At 53.5% G+C, this 16,180-nt stretch overlaps 4 protein-coding genes across 4 annotated transcripts; 1 reads left to right on the forward strand and 3 right to left on the reverse strand.

Moving 5' to 3' along the window:
• Positions 1–1,799: 1,799 nt before the first annotated feature.
• Positions 1,800–3,817, reverse strand: VOLCADRAFT_103465 (threonine synthase; the record flags this gene model as incomplete). Its single annotated transcript, XM_002947472.1, has 3 exons — positions 3,651–3,817; positions 3,212–3,477; positions 1,800–2,918 (listed from the first exon to the last, which is right to left on the reverse strand). The coding sequence occupies exons 1-3, from the start codon at positions 3,781–3,783 to the stop codon at positions 1,800–1,802; spliced, it is 1,518 nt and encodes a 505-aa protein (XP_002947518.1). The 5' UTR covers positions 3,784–3,817.
• A 328-nt stretch (positions 3,818–4,145) lies between these two features.
• VOLCADRAFT_73258 (alanine aminotransferase) lies at positions 4,146–9,922 on the reverse strand. The gene is made up of 11 exons (XM_002947473.1): positions 9,573–9,922; positions 9,442–9,491; positions 8,886–9,095; positions 8,284–8,416; positions 7,795–7,938; positions 7,468–7,556; positions 6,919–7,032; positions 6,445–6,604; positions 6,127–6,275; positions 5,476–5,601; positions 4,146–5,299 (listed from the first exon to the last, which is right to left on the reverse strand). The coding sequence occupies exons 1-11, from the start codon at positions 9,850–9,852 to the stop codon at positions 5,186–5,188; spliced, it is 1,569 nt and encodes a 522-aa protein (XP_002947519.1). The 5' UTR covers positions 9,853–9,922; the 3' UTR covers positions 4,146–5,185.
• A 302-nt stretch (positions 9,923–10,224) lies between these two features.
• Positions 10,225–11,053, forward strand: VOLCADRAFT_46802 (uncharacterized protein; the record flags this gene model as incomplete). Its single annotated transcript, XM_002947339.1, has 2 exons — positions 10,225–10,326; positions 10,610–11,053. Coding segments are annotated over 2 exons (546 nt in total), but the record flags the coding sequence as incomplete, so codon positions are not given.
• Positions 11,054–11,447: 394 nt separating this feature from the next.
• Positions 11,448–13,660, reverse strand: lhcA (light harvesting complex A). The gene is made up of 7 exons (XM_002947474.1): positions 13,557–13,660; positions 13,100–13,165; positions 12,904–12,987; positions 12,769–12,821; positions 12,413–12,619; positions 12,071–12,275; positions 11,448–11,943 (listed from the first exon to the last, which is right to left on the reverse strand). Exons 1-7 carry the CDS (start codon positions 13,635–13,637, stop codon positions 11,845–11,847), a joined length of 795 nt encoding a protein of 264 aa, XP_002947520.1. The 5' UTR covers positions 13,638–13,660; the 3' UTR covers positions 11,448–11,844.
• Positions 13,661–16,180: the final 2,520 nt, after the last annotated feature.

Genomic DNA, 16,180 nt, shown 5'->3' on the forward strand with positions numbered 1-16,180 from the left:
TTTTTAGAACACTGCCCGTCCCTGGTCGCCATTCCCCTCCATCTGTCGGGGTGCCTACTTGCATAGTCGCTCAAGGGACTGATGCGAACCTCCTTCCGCAAAATGCCGCTTGCTCTTCAGTCGCGACTTCCGCGAGGCCGAAAGTTTATCCAAAAGCTGCAGTGGCCTAACCCCATACCCACACTGCATCCTACCACCGGATTGAGCACAGCTAATTCTTTTATCGCACAACCTAAATTCTTAACCGGGCACGGTGGCAAGGCGAGGTGCACATGCTGTATACAAGCCGGCCCCGGCATTTCCTTTCTCCGCGTCCACGGATGCTTCCCACTGCAACTGCACCCTCCTTCCCCTGTAGCTCCCGTGCTTAGCCTGCACCCCATACATCTCCCAAACCGGCGCCCATCCGATTAAACTTCCACCCTCAAATACCCTTGGCATCCCTTCGCCTACATGCTAAGCTTCCGGGTCCCGTCGTGCACCTAGCGCCACCTTTGTTCAGAGTGCCACTTCACGCAAGCCTCTCATCCATTGCTTTTCGGTAACACCGGCCTACCCAACATTCCCGACCGTCAAGTTAAAAGTTCAAATGGTAAGTACACGCAGACACACACACATGTGAGCTGTAGCACAATAAAAGTCAGCATGTCATGAGTTAGAGCCCGCAGCAATCACGGGTGTCCGGCGTCGCGTGACAACTCTGCGTGCATCAGTGGTACAGTCGATGCCAAGAGGGCGCCAAAGCTCTGAAACGCTCCACAGGCTAATGTTGCTATAGGCAGCATACTCAAGACGTATCATACGCCGGTGTTCCTGCGTCCCAAGTACTTGACTGACAATCGTACTGACTACTGGAACCGGCGTCCGGGACTGCCCCTTAGTTCCCAAGAGTGTGCAGCGATGGCGAAAGAACGCAACTGTGGGCACACGGAGTGCGCCCTCATGCGCAAGATGACCTGGCACTTTGAATCCGGAAGACTACGGGGCGTATCCAATGTGCAATCCGTACAAAGGAAAGCAGGAAACGACTTCGGATGGTATATGCACCCCAAAGGACTTCCCTTAGCTGACCAGTCGCTGCCAGCAGGGTGCTGCACCTGCAAGCTGCGCCTGGACATAAGTACCCATTTCACGATTGCGCACGATCTGGGCCCTAACCGAACCCATTCTAGCCAGGGCGAGCCCTCAATCGCATGCCGCTGCGGATAGCAGCTGGACAAAGCAGATGCAGCCTTTGACGCTGCATCCATAGGATTGCATCCCCTCTGGCCCTATGCTCTCCTGCTGCTGCTTCCGCAGTTGCTGTAGGACCACTGGCGCTACAGCTGTTGTGTCAAATCCTGCCAGCGCTTCCACTGGCGGTAACGTTTAGAACCGGTACACTTGGTAGTTCCTCTCGCGCCACGCCGCAACAGAATGCGGTACGGATGGCCGTTTGGCGCTGCCCGTACAAACGACAAGCGACGCAGAGGAACCCTAGCAGGCCAGCAGACTGTAAACAGGCAGCCTCCAACGGCCAGAGGCGCACGTCAACCTGCCCTGGGGGATACCCCGCTTTGAGCTCCAGCACCAGGTCGAACAGCTCGCAGATATGTGGCCGAGAATGCATGACCCAGATACATAATCCAGTTGAACGAACTGCCAGTGTCTCAGCCACGTACCGCGACAGCGACGCCACCGCAGCACCAATCCAAGCTTGGTTAAACCCCAATACCAAAGAAACCCCCGCGCAGCTGGGACCTGCCACAGTTACTGCTGAAAGGGAACCTGACAATAGGTTGTGATTATGCCCAGCCCGCTCAGAGGCTGAACTTAGCCTTGATCGCGTCCATCACCGCACCCAGGTCCTCCTTAACCTGCACCGGCGGGTTCGCGAACTGACACGTCATGTTGGGAACGGATTTGGAGTGGTAGGCCACCTTTGACTGCGCGAACTTGAGCCCATGGGCTGTGCTGACAACTACCGTCCTGTCGTTAGGCCCAATAATCTGCCTTTCCCGGAGCTTGAGTAATGCGGCGAGCGCAACACCCGTGTGGGGGCAGTTGAACATGCCGGTGCGGTCCGCACGCGCCGCGGCGTCCATGAGCTCCTCCTCCGAGGCCTCCTCCACAATGCCGTTGGCGTCCTGCAGCGCCATGATTGCTCGGTCGATGGACACAGGATCGCCGATCTGGATGGCCGAAGCGAAGGTAGTCTTCGCCTTGACGGCCTGGTAGCTCTCCTTAATTTGCGAAACACCTTGCGCTTTATGGAACGCCTGGTAAAGCGGGTTGGCGTTCTGTGCCTGTGCGCACACGAGCCGCGGCATCTTGTCCACGAGACCCAGCTCCTTGCACATTTTGAAGCCCTTGTAAAAGGCATAGATATTGCCGAGGTTGCCACCGGGGATAATAACCCAGTCGGGCACTTGCCAGTCGAACTGTTGCAAAATCTCAATTGCAGCGGTCTTTTGCCCCTCAAGCCGCAGGCTGTTCATGCTGTTCGCCAGGTAGATGGGGGTCTCTGCCGTGACCTGCTTGATCAGGCGCATGCAGCCGTCAAAGTCCGTGTCAATGCTAAGCACCAGCGCGCCATTAGCAATTGGTTGCACGAGCTGCGCCAGCGAGATTTTGTCCGCTGGCAGGAAGACGATCGAGGGAATGCCCGCGGCGGCACAGTAGGCAGACAGCGCCGCTGACGTGTCGCCAGTGGAAGCGCAGCCAACGGCTGTGATGCTGCCTGGCTTAAGCTTCCGAATGCGGTTCACCTGACTAACAAGCACTGTCATGCCCAAATCCTTGAAGGAGCCCGTATGGCTGTTACCGCACTGCTTGACCCACAAGTCAGTCATACCCAGGGCCTCCTTGCCAAAACGTTCCGCCCAGAATAGGTTGCTGTTGCCTTCGAACATAGACACAATGTCATCGTCCGACAGACCCTGGGGACAAGAGGGACCCGACGCACCCAAAGAGTGAGCGCGAGCCGGAGGGTATTCCACGGTATGGAGGACGCTCCAACATTGTAAAAGAACCTATAAACTCAGTAAGGCCAAATTTCCATAGGTGTCTTCTATCCCCTACTGACGACAAAGGCTATCCCATGTGCGCAAAGCCCATACTGCACGTTTTACGGGGCCCCTTAACAGGGAAAATCAATACTGGTAAATCGAAATCATGTCAAACCCAATAACCTCGTCATGGTGTAGCCCTGCCCTTGCGCCGCACAACTCACCGGCAGCACCCATTCCTTCTTGCTCCATACACCGGATCCGAAGGGCCAAGCAGTTGTCCCAACCCGAGCATCAAACAAGGCTCGCCAGTACTCCGGTCCATACTGCGACAACGCCTTCATATCATGGTGCACATCCAGCAGGCCGCCGTCCCGCGATCGGTAAACGACGTCGTCCAGACTGTAAAATTCGCTAGACGTATTGCTAGTTTGGATATCGGTGAAAGGCACGAATTTGGCATTGAACGTGTGCGCCTTCTCAAGCGGCACTGCGAGGACAAGGCGAAAGGCAACCATGTAGGTGACCACAAATAGAAAACATCAATTGGATGCCCTCCATCACTTTTAGAGAAGAGATCAACCCAAGCTGATGCAGGAAGCACAACAAGTAGATATGCTATGGCAAAGCCGACCAGTGTCGGCTGGCCCTCGTCGCTCTCACCCCGGAGCATAGCTTCCCGTCGGATATCCGCGTGCGCAGCTGTGGCGAGAATTCGTTGCATATTACGGCTGCATGGTGTGAACACACCCCTGCGCGCGCCGCTGCGAAGGGTTGGCTGCTGAAGTGTCCTCATGGTGGCCCACAGCGTGCTAGAAAAGCTTGCCACTTGAGCTCAATCTAACAAGTAAGGAACGTTTCATGCACAGTGAAGAGAATGGAGCGAAGCGGTTGGGCTTTCCCCAAGTTTCGGAGCCTCAATCTCCCAATGAAAGTTATGCGCAACATGGGCTGCCACATAATCAACAACTGTCCTTGTATTTGGAAAGCCGTCTGCATTTCTGTCCAAACGGTGTCAGACACTATCATACCTCGAAGCCCATGGAGCTTTTGTCCAACACATGTAACACACTGCCTTAAAATCCGTCCGCTGCAATGTGAGGAAGGGCACAATGTCCAAGCCACTCATGGATTCAAGCAGATAGCGCGGAGCTTCCTGGTCATTTTCCAAGTTACAAGTGTACTGCTTACGGTAACCACGGTTGCTATTATAAAATCCACTGTGATTGGCAACTCGGCACGTTGAAGGTCATCAACATAGCAAGGGATCGGTCAGGGCGAGAACAAGGTAAAATCCGCCCAGTTCCCTATCCTAAGAAATACATTCCACACTATCCAAAAGCCTTTTTGGAAGCGTCAGCTCCTTTCACTGCTCGCGTCAAAGCTCCCACAGCCTGAATGCTAAAATTCAGGAGCTTACTTCGAACGCAGGAAAAGCACGTGATATAGTGCCCATAGCACACTGCCTAACACCTGGCCAATATGTTTATATGCATAGCGCAGCCCGCGCCAGGCAAGCGCGAATAGCATCTTGCCCAAAACATGAAGTAGCCAACGCCACAACATTCGCCCGGTCAGGGCAGCAAAATTTCTCCAAGGGTTATTGAACACATCAAATCACAAACCCCAACAAGATACAACCCCATGGCTTGCTCGCACAAGTAATGAGCACATCGCCCCTGAAGACGTGGCAACAACATTCCCGCCGCAAAACCTGTGCCAACAGCGTCCTGTCGTTCTGTACAACATGGCAACCCGGTAATGCAATGGCCAATACCAATACGAAACATATGCCATATGCGGGTTTCACCGGAACACCCGCGACGGCTAGGATAGGACCCAGCCGAGACGGGTGAACAAAGGTTGGAGCAGCGAAACCACGCCAACCGGTCTCAATGCTCCAACCTCAAGGTATACAAGCCAACACGAAAGAGCCAAACGCATTCGAGCCACGAAGGACCCACCTCTAAACAGACGATATTCATCTTGCAGCCGCCGTGAGGAGCATTGAGCATGCCCCCACGAAAACTGTCCCTTCGTCTTCCTCAAGCAGATTTCCGCGCGTGCACTCCACTGCCACACGACGCGCATACCTCGCCGGTGCGTTACAGCGTTATCCGTTCACTCCAGACATAACTAGACAGCATTCTATCGGCTATTGCGACGCGCAAGCTCGAAGACCGCAGGGCCAGCACAATTTAAGAGTATTGCTTCATGAAGTCCTTGTGGAACTTCTCAAACTTCTCCACAAACGAGCTCATCACTTCCTCACGGGGCAGGATGGTGGTACGCAGGTGGAAGGTGCCGTCCTCCTGCAGGGTGGCGAAGCGAAGGCAGGGAAAGGCACAGTGCTCTAAGGTTCCGCAAAATGCACAATGAAATCAAAACAATTCCAGCCTAAGCCAGCTCTACGACCCAAGTGGCCATGGCGAACCAAGTCGCATCATATGCCATAGCAAGTCCCACGCAGCCATCACCCCTTGCTGACCTGGCCGAAGCCGCTGCCGGGAACGGTGGAGATGCCGGTCGACTCGAGCAGCTTTAGGCAATAAAACACATCGCCCGCCTTTCCAGCAGCCTTGGCCGCCTCAAGAGCCTTTGGTGGCAGCTTGATCTGGGGGTTGTCGTCATTACAACAGGACGTCAGGTAGCAACAATATTGCCATAGAGAGCGAGGAAATTCCCGAGGCACTTATGGGCAATGCAGCAAGGGCACAGACCACCCTTAGAAGGTCTTCACATTAATAAAATATGAAGAAACAATCATTAAGACACATGGCTTGGTCGCACTTAAGCATCTGAGCAGCAGGCCTTAACCAAAGCAGCTGCATGGCCGACCAACGACCGAACTTGTCCGCGGCATGCAGTGCGCTCACTCCCCCAGGCGTCTTGGGTTTGACTTACCATGTGGCCTCTTCCCTTGCCATAACAAGCCCTAGCCGGGGGACTCCATTTCCAACCTCCCTTGGCTGTGCTGAAGCCCATGCGTGCTCTCATATGCGACATCCAACGCACCGCTACTAACAGGAAACCAAAAAGGGTAGAAACAGCGCGGTACTACCTAAGTCAGAGATTCAGCAACGACTACCTTCACGCCACCTTCAAGGCCACCACTACAAACAGACGACAAATCTCTTACCTGTGGAAAGCTGTACATAGCGCCTTCCGTGAAGTTGCAGGTCACACCGTCCAGTGAGTTGAAGCCGTCCGTAACCATATGCGCCCGCCGCCGCAACGACGCCAGCTCGGCAGCCTTCTCCTTGGTATACATCTCGTAAGAGGAGTCACCTGGACAGCCAAAGATTGTTATTACAACCGGCAAGCAAATGAACTTCTGGAACTATGCAAAAAACACACGGACAGGGCATAGCCGGTGCGAACCCTCTTATGCAATTCACATTACTCCCCTGCGCTGGGTTGCGGCCCGATGCAGCGAGGTCTGGTCTCATGTACTCACCTGGCTTAGGGGGGTTGACCAGGCACGACAGAGCGATTTGGCCCATGGTATTCGGCGATAGGTTGATGGAGGCACACTTGTAGACTTCCTCGATGGCTCCAGGATGGATGTTTGTCATCTCCACGTAACCGCCGCGCAGGCCGCACTCCCCAGCCGTGCCCTGCGTGAAACACGTACACGATGCCAAATCACGCGCTGCATGGCCAAGCAGTGTGACCAATCAACCACATCGCGGAGTTACGGAGTGCACAATGCAGAGCACAACACCACCGCCAGTGTGCAACTTTCATAAAGGAAGCGCAATACGCAGCAATGAAAGCCACAAGATTTATATTGAAACCTAGCTCTGCTGCAAGGTGTTGCAGAGATCCTTTCAAACAACTGGATGGATGATCCCAACCCCATATCCACCATTGTGAGAATTAGGACTGGTAAGGAGACCAGACCAGCTCAAACCCGTAAGTCAATGCTTACCTTCGACACGGTGTGGAACGACAGCAGCTCCACATGGCTGCGATACGGCTCCCCCATCTCATACATGACCTTCTTGGCGCTGACAAATGGCCGTTCGTCCTGGTACACGTTCTCCTGCACATCCACGATAGAAAATCATTTGAGGGGTTCATAAACAGGGCTCGACACACTAACAGATGCAGGTAATTTGGCAAGGAATCTTGTCGAGTCGTAGCGTGTTCAAGGTGTCGCCACACCCATGCATAAAGGCAATAACGTGAGACAGAGCTACATGTACAAGAACAACGGTTGTGAAAGAGAATTTCAAACGTTTTGCTATACCCATTTGTATATTGTCGCGGCACCAACATGCGAAATCCACAATCTAAGATCTACTGTCTTGATCTTGCTCTCTCTGTTTGTCCGCTCGTTCCGAAGACAAACCCCCTGCGGTATGAACCACTTTTCCAACCCCTTGGTGATATACTCAAGGTGTGACACAGAGATGCTGTAGTCTGGCCATAATCACATTGGGCCCTTTTCCACTATACCGGAGACCCCAATTCCCACCTGGTACACCTCGTCGGCCATCAGCACAATTCGCTCTTCGTAGGCAAACTGGATGAGCTCCTTGAGGTTCTCCTGGCTGAGGCACTGGCCTGTTTAGGCAACGCAAGGACGAACGAACCCGCAGTGAGCATAGACCTAGAGACACATCATGGGCTAAGTCACTGGCCTGTTCAAGCAATGGTAAGCTCGACCCATCAACGCACTACCTGCATCATTAGAAAGAGCTTCTTCAGGCAACTGTAACTTGGGCCAATAATTAATGCCCCAGTACCCGCCAACCTCCCTCCCACAAACACATGATCCAAAACTGTGTCCCTTGCTCCGCACCAGTGGGATTGCCGGGGTTAATGAACACCAGTCCGCGCACTAGCTTGCCCTCCTCCCGGGCCTCCTTGAGAGAGCGCCTCAGCTCCTCAACTGACAAAGCCCAGCCGCGACGCTCGTCCAAGAAGTAACCCACAAGGGTACCGCCTGGCAGTACAGCAGCATAGTGCGTCGGGTAGTGTGGTGCGGTGGCAACATGGCAGCACGTGCGGCACACGAGGCAAGCTTGGAGCGAAGATAACTGTATCAGGCGATTGCGTATGCAGATGGCCCCTCCTTAGGGTGAGACCTAAACAACAAGCACCAAATCACGTGAGATAAGGCGCGACACATTATTAGCAGCATGTGCTTTCGTGAATAAACCCCAGGGGGCTATCCAAACCTTGCGGTCCGATACCGCCAAACCCGCAGAGCCCGTGCCGGTCCGCGCCCAAAGCTGATAGTTAAAACATGAAAACATGGGAACTTGTCAGTTTTTCCGTCGTGGCTCACCATAGAGGCGAATCGAGGCCGAGTACAGCGGGTATTGCGGGATGGGCACCAGAACGGCGTCGCGCTCGTGACGGATCATAGCGTTGAGGCAGAGGCGCACCGCCACGGAGGCACCATCCGTCAGGAAGATGTGCTGCGGACATGACAACATGCAGGGAAGTACGCGCAAAACAAGCCTTGAGTGTGCACGATTTGCCGATGTATCCGGGTGACGTTCCGAAACGAGGATTGGTTGTAGAGCTCGTTGCAAAGCAAGCTGAGAAGCTCTCATGGCTCAGGATTGAAAGAATCACGGCGTAGGTAGCATACTAGCGTCCGTTCCCCAGACCAGGTGTAACACGGTGCCAAGGAGGTGACAGTTGAATCAAACAACAAGTGCAACGCAGAGATGATGTAAAAAGCAACGGCGATGTACGTACGTAGCATACCATGTTATTGCAATGGGCCGAGCGCCACCTGATATGTCGCGAGTGATGATTGCATAGTGCATCGCCTGAACTCCGTGTACGGCCTCCTACCGGCTAAACTATACCGTAAACCCGAAACCCCTATATTTCGGCAACCTTAAGCAGGAATACCATGAGCGCGCTAACCCTCCTTACATCGGGATTGGATGCCACACCGTCGCGCTTCTCGATGAAACGGGCCACCTCTTCCCGTACCAAGGGGTTACCACGGCTGTCCGTGTAAGCGCCTACGCCACCCTTGAAGGCGGACAGGATCTTCTTAGCTCGGGCAATCGCATCGGCTGGGAACAGCTCCTCCACACGAGGGTGGTCCAGCAGGAATGGCGCAGCACACAGCGCCAACACCTGCCAGCAGCATGGGATGGTGGGCAGGCTTAAATTGTAGAAGCGCACCGATAAAATACGTGCGCCGCTGGCCCACTGCGTGCGAGGATAGGATGGGTGGCATTGCCTACGTTCGCTACTTGCGCCACCACCTATATGCACATCCGGTTTCTGGGGGCTCAACGCTCGCCAGCACAAGAGGCTTCACAAGGTACAGAACTCCAACGGTTGCGAGTTAAGAGGCCTGGCGCAAGCTGAGCTTAGAAGTAGTTGCTGCAAAACCGCAAGGAAATGCATAGCTGCTCGGCTATGTACCCTACAAATGCCGTCTGTAAAAGCTGCCTAAACGGAAATACCCGTCCCGCACCTGACGGGGAAAGGTAAGGGGCTTCGCGCCCAGAGCGTGAGGGTTTCCAACTGCAAATGGACAGAAGAAAGCTCCATAACTTGAACAGACAGCATAATTCATCAGCCGTCATCTCGTATATGCAAGCGTACCATTTGTGAAGATAATCTCCTTGCCCTCTTTGCGTAGCTGCTCAGCGCGCAGGTATAACTCTCCACGGACGGCATACTGCGTCTTCATAACGTTCTCGTTAAGCAGGTGTGGATGCAGCACCTTGCCGTCCTTGTGGTGAAGGTCCTCGTCCTTCGCCTCCTGGGGCTCAGGCATCGCCGACTTCAGGCGAGTACCACCAACGCTCCATGACGAGGAAATGCCCTTGTTGCTGGCCCTGAAAAGAGCTGCTACCAGACGGGTGGCCTCTTTGCGAACCATTCTGTCCAATTAAACAGGCACGCAACACGCCTAAAAGGTGTTTAAACCGGGGAAAAAAGTTCTAACGTGGCTGCACCTAATAACTTTAGGATTCGCAGTGATGGGCGGCCAGCAAAACTAATTTCACAACCAAATTGTAGAAGTTGTTCGTCCAATAGTCCGTACATGACATCGCACACGCGAAGCACGCTTTATGAATAGCAACTTACGAAATAAACCAATTCCAAAGATGTCAGGTATGAAGTTATGGTAAAGCACGGTTTTCTGAAATACGTAGGATTGCGACGTGGCTCAAAAAGCGTTAGCTTCAACGGGGCAAGACGCCTAGACGCCATGAGCAACCCTTTGCCGAGTAGTTTAACCAATAAACCAATATGGGTTTTTGGATACGGGAGCCTAATCCACACGCCCAATTTCCAGTATGACAAGCACGTGATTGGCTGTATCAAGGGTTATCGCCGTGTTTTTTGGCAGGTGTGCATGTCCAGCTAGATACTCAAGCGAAGGGATATAATTGCCGGGCCTTGGGCAACTTTTCATTGAACTTCCCGATGTGGCTTCGCTGACACCGTGCTACACCACGGCCAAACTCTTGTCGTAATGGGTTGCTGCACCGCCTGCACAACTCTCTGCAATTCAATGAAATACACGAGCAGACAAAACTGTGTAAGGCTGACGCGCAGACAGGCGCTGGTAGTGCCTCCAGCGACGAGGGAGCCCTACGCAATCCGACCCGATCTCGCACCAATCTCTGCAGGGCTCCACTGACCATCGGGGTACTCCTGAGAGGCCTGGCAGGACCGTCACGTTGACGGCAGACAACGAAGCAACGGCTGCAACGTGGGGCATCGCCTTTCAACTGGCTGGGACGGCAGAGGAGCAGGCCGCTGCACTGTCATACCTGGAATGGCGTGAGAAGGAGTACGATGTACGGAAGCTTGTTGACGTATACGGCAAAGATGGAGAGGTGTTGGTGCGCGGCGCGCTGGTTTACATCGCCAGCCCCAACAACCGAAACTACCTTGGCCCAGCGGACCCAAGGGTCATTGCGGCGCAGATCGCAACGTCGCACGGCCCGTCCGGGCCCAATTGTGATTATCTCTACAAACTTGCAGACGCCTTGCGTGTTATGGGCGTCCCTGATTTAGACCTTTTCATGCTCGAGAAGTTGGTCCGGGAGGAGCTTTCGCAGCAAGAGGAGGGGCTGGCCGTGCGTTTGCTCCCCGCTGGGATGAAGACGGCATCTGGCGGGCCGAAACTTATAGGCGCACTCACTTGCGTGTCGACTTCGCTCGCTCCGGCTATCGCGGAAGCCGGGGACGCCTCTCAAGCCGCAGTGAAAGGGGATGGGGCGCGTGGAAGTCTTACGGATTTCCGCTTGTGGCATCAAAGGGGTCTTCGAGATCAAGAACATTCCGTCCAGCAGATTGCTCGTGTTAACTATGGATATGCCGTTGCGAGTTCTCTCACCCAGGAGCAACGTATGGCAGCGGTTGCCTCAGAAGAAATGCTACGCCAAAAGGAAGCGGTAGAAATGGCTGGGATGAATGACCAGCAGACCTTGCGTATGGCATTAACGATTGATTCTAGTTCGACCGATTGAGTATTACTTAAGTTTTGTTTCTATGTGGATGACAATACATCGCTGTTACATGTCTTTTGCATCGTCCGCGTTTTTGCCGACTCCACAATTTGCCTTGAATGTATGGTAGTAGTCACTAGCTTGACCAAATCCCCAACTTACAAGTACCACGAGTCGCAATGGTCACGGATGAACAAAATAAAACCGTCAACCGCTTTCTCAGTGCAAGCCTCGGCCTACATCCACAAGCAAGTGCCCTTGCAGTAATGCTACGAGGTGGACACCGCATCTGTTACAGCATCACACGGGGAATATACCCCAAACACCTTGGCAGCCTGCTACTGTCGCATCAGTAATGGCTAGCACGCATCAGCATGGACCAGTCAAGATAGCAACAATCAGCCAGCAGTTTACAGGCGGGCCAGGTCGTTCTGCCAGACAGTGGTAGCCCACGGATCCGCCAGGTGCGTAGCTAGGTTCTTCAGGGGGGTAGTGCCGGTTGTGTAGGCCTGGGAGGAAAAACATGGGGCATAGGTAGATTTCACTATTGTACCACTATCATACCACATATAAAAGCCATGAATGTATATGCTAATATGCCAAATGCTTAGCGGTAACACTCATCTGCGATCTTACCTGGGCAGCAAAGCCAGCGAAGGCCAGCATGGCCAGGCGGCCGTTCTTGATCTCCTTGGTCTTCAAGCTCTTCATGTCGCCCTTGGACCAGCCGAAGGGGTCGAAGATGCCACCAGGGTAGCCCGGCTCATTGCCATCCGGCAACTTGTTGTTGCTGAAGATGGGGTCCTGGTTAGCCGAGCCAGGCTTGACGAAGTCCTGGTACCTGTGCGACGGATACGACAGGGTCAATTTAGGAATGGATGAAAAACGTCATGTACAGAATACTGTGACCAAGCAACCATGGAACTTATCTTAGACGTAACGTTACTAAAACCGAATCGATTAGAATTCGTGACTCACCGGCGGAGCTCAGCCCAAGCGAACAGAAGCATCTGAACGCCAAACAGCGAGCTCGCCGGGGCGAAGTACTGGAACTTGCCAGCGTCGTACCACGCCACACCAGCACCAGGCCACGAGAAGCCGATGTTGGTCAGCAGCTCCGGAACCAGGATACCAGCGACAGCCAACATGGCGAAGCGGGCATGCACCAGCTCAGCCTGGGCATACCTGCAAAGGAGAAACCATGAATTTCATAGGATCTTAAATTCAAGAGCCGATTAGTGCAGATGCAGCCGCGATGTATACAGCACCTGTTTTATTACGGGTCCTTTTTCAACAAAACCGCACATTCTCATCACATATAGAGGGCGGCTTACCACTTCAGCTTGGAGGGCTCGGCACCCAGGTAGAGCGGATCGAAGCCGAAGTCCTGCAAAGGATACCACAAGGACGACATTAATTCGAGTAACTGGAAGTAGTTATCCCAAGCAAAGAATGAAGAAAAGACTTACGCCGGGCAGGGTGCCGTCCAGGTAGCCGGGCAGGGTAGCGCCGGGCATCCAGCTGGGAAGGCTGGGGTCGCGCTTAGCGCCGCCCTGGTCGAGATAGGGGAAAAGGAACATACACACAGCCATAAGCAACTTGTGAATCCGGAACCCAGGCACGAATCGAGCAGGTGGAACATGTTTGTAGTGTAGATAAGCATACCTGCTTGCTCTTCCAGGCATCGATCCAGGCGCGGGCCTCCTTGACGTTCTCCGGCACGGCAGACGCCTGTCAGTGAAGCGAGCAAAGGATCAGCGAGCTGGCTAACGGAGAATGAATGTGTCAAGCGGAAAGTGAACTAAGTGTATGATAGGCATTGGTTGAACCTTATGACCGGAGACGAGGTAAATGCAATTGCGACTGAGGTTTCAAACTAGGACTTGAACTCCTGAATCAGCACGTGTATGAATCAAGCTTATCATAGGTGCACAGGAAGTCTGCGTTGCTCGGTTGACCAATGCTGGCCAGCGCGGTCGAACGCCATCACAACTACTAACTATTGTACCTCGCCCAGCAACAGTTCTCCGAGGTAGGCGCGTCATATTGTTACTTGTATACTTGGACTCGCTCAGCTGATACCGTGACTGTCCAGACCATCTATCTTCCCATTCCTACTTGCCTTGACGGCGACGCTGGAGCGACGCGAGACGGGCTTGGCAGCCACGCCGAAGGCAGACGACTTGCTCAGAACGAACGCCATTTTTCCGGAGCTGCGTGGAGACAACTGCTTCGTCGCGCGACTTGGGTTATTGATGGGGATTCTGTTACGACAGATCGTGGTTTCTGAGCAAGCAACCAGATCCCCTGAAACTTGCTTATGGTAGAATCGTTAAGCTTATATAAGTAAAAAACACCTCTCTACACATGTCTGAGAGTTGAGTAAATGTTAACTCGTCCTAGACGTTGAAAGGTGACCTTTTACAGTAGTGTGGCCTTTGTTGGCATGCGCTATTTTTACATCTATGCTGAAATTACTTACGCCGTGATAAATTCTCACAAATTGGATAGGGAACTGTGTCTGCCTTTACGTTGTTGCATACAGTCGGAGGCCTGTCGTCGCAGTTTCTATGCCACGGCGCCGCTAAGATGATCTGTTCCCGCGTGGATGGTATGGAACCACTTGAAACCTTTGTTAGGGAGTGCGTACCGTTTTGAACATTGGGTCTTTTGTGTCAAAAAGAGCATAGACCGTTGCCGAAGTCCTACAGCCGCGACGCCTGTATTCGGGCTCTCAGTTCCTTATGCCAAATATGGCGCGTCTCGAAAAAAAACCATTCCCGCCCCCGGTGCTCCGGCAGCGCTCCCTTTCCGAGCACGTGGCGAGCGAGGAGCTTCTCCATGACAGTGTCCCTGTAACGCGGGCATCGCAACTGATTTCGCTTAGCGCACCGCTGCGAGGCCCTCCTATTCTGCGAGACCCATCCTTCCCTCCTGTGTCAGTGCTGCAGTTCGTTCCTTTGGTAGCAAGATCGTCCCCAGCCAGCAACGCAGCCTTCAATATGTGCACAATGCTCCCTGTTGCAGTATAGGCACGACGATTGCGTTGTGGGTTCAGCTGTAATCATCACTGCTTGGAGACTGTGCCAGCTCTTGTCAGCTCTTGCAGGGTCACAGCTGTTTTGCTTCACAAATTTGGTGCATACCTGTTCACGTACTAAAGCAGCCGTGCAGATTACGGTGTATAGGTATTGAGTTGACGTTGCTCAGGGGCGTTAGCTCTGCACGTGAGCCCTTAAGCTCACCATTCTGCTGCGTAATGTTCATTTGCCGGCAAAGAAGCTATCACAGTGCAGGGGCTGCTAGAGTTACTGTTGAGGGCCTGACTGTGCGTCGGCCCAGCCCCATACATCACCATGCTACAGGGTGAGAATCTTTAACTACCCATCCGCTTGGGCTTGGCCTACCTAACTGTTCTCACGCGTCAAACCCCAACCATCCGGGCTTACCAAACCTGCTGCCTGGCATGCCATCTGCACTGCTTGTTGCTGGAACAACGGGAACACGGGCTGTGGCGGGCTTCGCTGAAGTACGTATGGGCCACACGGTATGACAGCTGCCTTGTGCCACAAACCATGAACGAACGTGTAGATCCAATACCGGTACATGAAATGTGTTTGCAAGGCGTTTTGCTCCTGGGTTTGCAGGGGCGCCCTTCAAGCAGGTAAGGGAAGAACAACAAACTTGCGAGCTGACCAGGAACTAAGTTGACGCGCCGTTGATCCGCTAGATTTGGTGGATGCCGGTGGTGAGTTCCCAAACTCAAAGAGTACACTCTGAAGTCGGATGGGGTGAGTGGATTAGGGTGCCCCTCTAGCAGGGGACGGGAAGGAGGCCACTGGTGAAGCTTAACCACCCTGTCACAACATCAACAAACCGGTGACCATTTGTGGCTGGTAAACAGAAGCACTTGAATATCATTCTCCGTTTTTAAGGAGTCCAGGGCGCCTCTCCGCCTGCACGGAGTGCGCTCAACGCGAGTGGCATTTGTTGTGCATGACGTGTCATTTGCACGGCAAGCTAATGCGCGACTTGGCTCCCGACATCCCAACATCCCCCGACATCTTCGGGTTGAGCCATTCGGCTGAGTCATTCGGCGGTCTTTGGACCCAAGAAAACTTTCCGGTTTGTCTCTACCGGCGTCTCCGACATCTTCATCGTTATGCTTCATTGTTATGAAGGACTGTCTGGGGCTTTTGCCTGGCGATGGCGTCGGCTTCATGATGGCCAGCTTCGCTTCGCCCTTCACGTTCAATACACTCTGGCTTAATCGGAATTGATTTTGTTACATGAAGGCTGTGGATCAGCTGGAACGTTCGGGCGAGCCCTTCTGAGCCTTCCAAACACAAGATGGCCCCACCCTGCCAGTGTCAGGAATTCGTCGCGTTCCGTGTTTCGCGTGTGTTGGTCTTTGGACTTATCCTTCGCCCCGTGTGTGTTTGCCTGTGTGTTCGCCCGGTCTGTGTAAATGCCTTGGCGTGCGTGGCGGGTCCGTCTTGCATGCAGGTAGATGCTATGATCTGGAGTTGTTATACTTGCTAGCTCCCATCTCTCCGGGACGAGCTCTCGTGCGTTCACTAGGGCTGGTGGGGGTTTTGCGCCTTGGAGGTCACGGTCCGTTTGGCTTATCTGGGGAGAAGGCCCGCACCCGGTTTCGTAAGGTGGTTCTTTTCGTGGTAAGGCTTTTCGTGGTTAGGCATTTTCATACGCCCTAGGCTTTAATTCCCGGCCTCAAAGAAAGATCCA

The sequence above is a fragment of the Volvox carteri genome (assembly GCF_000143455.1).
Source record: "Volvox carteri f. nagariensis unplaced genomic scaffold VOLCAscaffold_6, whole genome shotgun sequence".
Lineage (NCBI taxonomy): Eukaryota > Viridiplantae > Chlorophyta > Chlorophyceae > Chlamydomonadales > Volvocaceae > Volvox > Volvox carteri.